The sequence below is a fragment of the Halichoeres trimaculatus genome, unplaced genomic scaffold (assembly GCF_033239565.1).
Source record: "Halichoeres trimaculatus isolate MK-OKI-2021-1 unplaced genomic scaffold, fHalTri1.1 fHalTri1_scaffold_7, whole genome shotgun sequence".
Lineage (NCBI taxonomy): Eukaryota > Metazoa > Chordata > Actinopteri > Labriformes > Labridae > Halichoeres > Halichoeres trimaculatus.
This window is the reverse complement of record NW_027437185.1, coordinates 108,837-115,000: the sequence shown is the minus strand read 5'-3', so window position 1 is coordinate 115,000 and position 6,164 is coordinate 108,837. Positions and strand designations below refer to the sequence as shown.

At 42.6% G+C, this 6,164-nt stretch overlaps 1 protein-coding gene across 1 annotated transcript in view; it reads right to left on the bottom strand.

The window, feature by feature from the left end:
- The window catches only part of LOC141793723 (F-BAR and double SH3 domains protein 1-like), a 37,072-nt gene extending 32,216 nt beyond the window's left edge, over positions 1-4,856 (bottom strand). The window contains exons 1-3 of the mRNA XM_074674566.1: positions 4,772-4,856; positions 4,035-4,132; positions 3,783-3,828 (exon numbers count right to left, since the gene is read on the bottom strand). Coding sequence (XP_074530667.1) covers positions 3,783-3,828; positions 4,035-4,132; positions 4,772-4,846 — 219 coding nt within the window. The 5' untranslated portion in view covers positions 4,847-4,856. The remainder of the gene's footprint in view (positions 1-3,782; positions 3,829-4,034; positions 4,133-4,771) is intronic.
- Positions 4,857-6,164: the final 1,308 nt, after the last annotated feature.

Below are 6,164 nucleotides of genomic sequence, written 5' to 3'. Positions count from 1 at the left end.
AGGGAAAAAGAACAGGAAATTAAGCTAGAAAAGAAAATTCAAGAATTAGAAAACATTAACTCTACCAACCCATCTGAAGAAGTATATAATCAACTCAGAAAACAGAAATCTCAATTGAAGGAAATGATGAATAAAAAAAACAAATTTTTACTACAATGACTGAGACATGAGAAGTTTGAACATTCAAACAAATCCGGCAAATATCTTGCAAATGAAATTAAACAAAACCAAGAAAAAACAACAATCTCTGTCATCAAAAACTCAGCAGGGAAGCTTACACAATCTCCAGATAAAATAAATGAAGTGTTTCGACATTTCTATGCAACTCTATACTCCCCAGACAATGACAAAAACCCAGAAGACATTAAGTCTTTTTTATCCAGCATTAACCTACCGAATCTCACCGGGGAACAACAAGAATCACTTGAATTACCATTAACAACAGAAGAATTATTTGCAGCTCTCATACTCATGCCAAACAATAAGTCACCTGGACCTGACGGCTTCCCTGCAGAGTTTTACAAACATTTCTGGTCAATCCTGTCACCCATATTCATCAAAGTCATTGTTGAAGTCAAAAGAAAGCCAAAATTCCCCTCCAACATGAACACAGCCACAATTTCCCTCCTGTTAAAACCTAATAAAGATCCAACTCTTCCATCCAGTTACCGTCGGATCTCACTAATCAATACAGACATGAAAATTATCAGCAAAGCCCTAGCCCACAGATTAGAAAAGGTAATTCCATTTATTATTCACCCAGATCAAACTGGTTTCATAAAAGGAAGGCAGTCTTCTAATAATACACGCATGTTGTTTAATTTAATGCAGTACTCAGGATCACAGTCAACAGATACATACATAGTCTCATTAGACGCAGAGAAAGCCTTTGACAGGGTAAGCTGGGACTTCCTGTTTCCTGCACTGGAGAGGTTTGGTTTCGGACCATTATTTATTCACTGGATCAGGACTCTCTACACCTCACCCTCAGCCACAGTCATCACTAATGGGCAAACTTCACAAAACTTTACATTGCACAGGGGAACTAGGCAAGGGTGCCCACTCTCCCCCTCATTATTTTCTGTCTTTATTGAACCCCTAGCAGCAGCAAATTACCAGAATAATAACATTATAGGTATCAAGACTGCAACATCTCATCACAAAATCAGTTTATATGCAGATGACGTATTTTTATATCAGAAATCCAAATCTAGATCATTAAAAGAAACTATTAATTTAATCCAATCACTCTCTCATCTATCAGATTATTTAATAAACTGGTCTAAATCAAGTATTCTTCCCATTAAAGACAGCGGTTGGGATGTGGCAGCCCATACATCACCTATCCTGATATGCACCAGTCACCTGACATACTTGGATATTCACATCTCCTCCAGGTTGTCAGAGCTGTTTAATCTTAATTTTACACCACTGTTGAAAACAATTACGGATGACCTTGAACGATGGATGAACCTACCAATATCTCTCACAGGCAGAATAGCTACTGTTAAAATGTCAATATTACCAAAAATAAATTACTTATTCTCAATGACTCCAATTCAACCTACACTCACTTGGTTTAAATCTCTAGATTCCATCACTTCAAAATATTACTGGAAAAATAAACCAGCAAGGATTAAATTATCCACACTACAGAAACCCAAACATCTCGGAGGCTTAGAAGCCCCACAATTCTTCCACTACTTCTTAGCAAACCAACTGCAGTATATCACAAAGTGGATCCACAATAGTCAACAATGCAACACTTGGTTAGACATAGAAAAAACATTTAGTAAAGAAATAAAAATTTCAGACCTACCGTTCTTAAATCAATCAGTTAAACTCCACCCATGTTTTAAAAGTCTAACCATATCAACAGCTCTGAAAGCTTGGTGGAAATTCCACAAAATCACAAACACCTCTTTTGCTCTGTCAGACTACACACCAATTTGGAACAATCCGGATATCAAAATCAACAAAAAATCAATTAACTTCCATACATGGACCAGGAAAGGAATCACTCATTTTAGACACATTTTCACAAATAACACTATGCTGCTATTCTCTGATCTGGTCCAGGAATTCGGCATGGGGGAAAACCAAAACCTGTGGTGCGTGATCCTTCAGTCTGTTGCTCGCTAGGGGCCTTGGCTCCCTGTGGGGTGCTATCCTGTGCAGGTTGCCGGGGGGGCTACCCTGTTGCTTGGGCAGTGGTCTCCATGGCTTGGGGCCTCCGGCCTGCCGCGGGGGTGACTGGGTGCTGGGGGTGGGGGTGGCTTGGGGCTGGGCAGACGGGTGGTCGGGGAGGGCGGGTGCGATCTGCAGGGGGGGCCGCTGCTCTGGGCCCTGGGTGGCGTCTTTGGTATCGGCGGGGAGGCAGGTCTGTACCCCCTTGAGTCCTGGGGTTGTCCCTGGGCCTGGTGGTTTGGGGACTGTGTGGGGGGGCCCGGGTGCCCTGGTGGTCAGGGGGGCGCCCCTGGCTGTGTTTTACTTACTTGGATATTCGGTGACCACCTCACAGGCATGCAGATACTCAAGCTTCTGGCGAGACTAACTAAGAGTTATGATAGATCCCGTCAGAGCATGCTGAGTCAGGTACTATTACACATCTTCTCACATCCTGTAATGCATGCCACTTCTTCTCCTATCCACGTAGGCCCACACTCCCCACACTATCAAGACCCCACATTTCTGGTGCCCCTGGTTTCGTACAACCTTTACTTCCTGTATTGCATTAGCCCAGCACTTGAATTGCTATCTTAAATCAACAATAGTAAACGTTTGTCCTCCCTTCTGTTTGTCTTGTCTCGTCCTGTCTGTCATTATTTCCCCTTCTTTCACTCTGTGGTGTGGCACGGCCCTCCCCTTCAGCTCACATCAGGGGTTAAATAAAGTTTAGAATGATGGAGTAGGCTACAGGGAGGGCTGGTGATGGTCACTATATATTATATATAATGCAGACAAGGGGAAAAAAAAACAATTACAACAAGGAACTTTGATTATAAAACTGTCAACATTAGAACTGTAGTGTTAACCAATGATAAATAAGAACAAGCTGTAAACACAATAATAAATAAGGAAGTCAAACTGTAAACACAGAATAAGCAACTTACACGACATTAAAACGCCATATTATACTCTTACATTAGATAATGGTGGATGTGTGAAATGACAGTAGCATTTATCTCTGTTTATCTCTCAAAAAAGCATCTCGAGCACTCGGGCAGTGTGCAACCCAACACAGCCACACAAGAGCAGGAGTGTGGAGTCACAGGAGTGAGTATAATCGGCTACATTTTGGCCAATGTTGATTAATCGGTGAAAGGCACGATTAATCGGCCGGTGGGGCTCTACACACACACACACACACACACACACACACACACACACACACACACACACACACACACACACACACACACACACACACACACACATACACACACACACACTCTCTCTCTTTATCCTATATTCACACACATGGCTGTGGGACATTCTCCATCATGGTGTCAATGCAAACAAAGCCTTCCCTGCAGCTCCCTGAAAAGGTGCAAACTCAGGTTGTGTAGAGCGAGCTCAAACAACCATACTCAAGAATCATTCTCCAGACCAGAAATCTAACATGGCAGATAAGAAAACACACACAGGCACACAGTCACAGCAAAAAAAAACAGCACAGCACTCAGGAGTGGCCATCGGACCTGGAATCAATACATGTGCTACGTTTCCAGTAAATGGCTCCAGTGATTAAAAGAATGGGACCAGAATGGTCCTGTTCTCACCTGACCGTACTCTTTCTCTATGGCTGCTCGCTGCTTGGTGAAGGACCTTTAAGAACACACACACACACACACACACACACACACACACACACACACACACACACACACACACACACACACACACACACACACACACACACACACACACACACACACACACACAGACACACACACACAGAGCATAAACTGGGTTACATATCCTCTGAGTGTGCCCCTGTATTGATTTCATACAGATGGCCAAAGTGACAGCACCTGATCTCCTCCAGGAGCTCAGTGTCCTGGTGTTGTTTTGCCTGTAGTCTGCTGAGCTGCTCGGAAAACACAAGCTTCACCTGCTGGCTCTCTTTTACCTGCTCACACACACACAGACACACAGAGGAGCAGTCCAAGATTTTACATTTTATCAGGGTTCAGACATTTCTTTCTTACAGTCAGGATGAAAAAGGATTAAAAAATCCTGCTTGTTGTACAAATTTATTAGAACAAGGTGGTGAACTTGTGAGACAGTAAAGGTCCAACACTTTGGTATGTGACTACATGAGCTGGCATTGAACCAGCAACCCTCTGATTGACAGATAACCCACTCTACCACTGAGCCACAGCTGCCTGAACTGTCCTGATATCATAAACCTCGACTCAGGGCTGAACGTGGTCACTTCAGACAAAAAGCTTCAGATGAAATGTCACACTTCAGAAAGATTTAAAGGCTGGAACAGTTTCCAAACCAGCAGATGTCCTTTGTCTCATGATGGGACCAGGAATCTTTCAGAGAGTGGACTTTAAGATGTGATGTCTCAGAGCAGTAGTTTTAAAACCTATATGACCTAAATATGAGGAGTTTGAACATGTGCTTTACAAACAACACTTGCAGATGGTTTCCGTCTTACTCAGGACTGAATCAATGAATCAACACAGAAGAGCGAACCCTAAAGCTGACTAACAGAGAGTAGAAAAGCTACAAGGTGTGGATGGAGTCAGCTCCATATTACCTTCCTGGGTGGAGGCTGCATGGCTGGAGACTGAAGGGTCTGTTCTGGCGCCTCTAGTCTTGAAGTTCCTCTCATCTGCAGGGCTCTAGTTCCTCAACTCTCCCTGAGAACATGTGTAACCCCTCCCTCCTTCCTTCCCTCTCTCTGTGGTGCTGTAATGAGGACGTCCTGTAGAGGGCAGCATTGGCCTCATCAAACAACATGTAATGCTTTGCAGGTGAAGCAGACTTCAAAGATTCTCAGATATCCCAGTGACTGAAGCAGATTAACGCGTTTTCAGTCAAAGTTATCATAGGAACCAGTCCTTAGCTGGGCCAAGAGTCCAAACTGCAGCCTGCAAAAACTGGCTGGGCCTCTTTCTTTTTAAGGAATCCCTCAAACCTGCAATCTTCAGTCTGGGAAACTAAAGTCAAAGTGTGTAGGGGTCTATGAGGTTAAGCCTTTATTTAAAAAAGAAAAGAAAAAGATAAAAATAATAATAATAATTATCATAAAATATACAAAAATAAAAATCAAGTTTGATCAGATCTGATTTCAAGTCTCACTAAAATACCTGGGATTTCTTTACTTCTTCTCTCCTCTTCTCTCTTTTAGGAAGTCATTCTACATCATTTCTTTAAAAATCATTGATCAATGTTTGACATGTGCTGAATTGGGGTTACTTTACCAGCAGGGTGTTATCAAAGGTGAAGGAGATGGATTTTTGAGCCCCTACCAGATAATAACTGATGGTACATGGGCAGCCAGAGAGTTTTCTTTTTTACCTTCAGCTATATCACACTTCTAATGCTAACGTTATGACATGATGTATTCATAAAGCTAAATATAGGATGGCATATTTTTTCTAGTACATAAATATGAACTACGAAGGATATAACAAGGTGAAACCCATACAAAGCTTTATTCATCATCCATAAGGTTAAGTAAGGATTAAACAACGGGGGAGCGTGTATTAGACCGTTCTAAGGCACGACGTGGAGTGGGAACACCAAGACGCGCAGCCAACAAGACCCTTCGCCACCAGCATCAGGTGATATAAAGTGATACTCCGGGATGAAACCTGTTTTATACACTCTATGGATGGAACAAGTTGAGTCCTATCACAAGGTTTAGGGCAGAAATTACCCCTACAGCAGTGATTTTGTGCAGCAGAAGCCCAGAGCGCTCACACCAAAGACCCCCTCCCTGCTCGTCTGCCGGTTTCTTCTGCATTGAATTCGTATCGCACCAAATTTACCTTCATAGAGCTCGCGATCTTAATGTCCTCTGAACGGCGGATTTAGAAAAAAATTCACAGTGGGAGCTGGTAGTAAAATCAGCGACTCAGACAGGAGATATTTTTTGAACCAGGCTGTAAATAGGTTAATTTCTGCTTTGTAAATGGCTTTTTTTG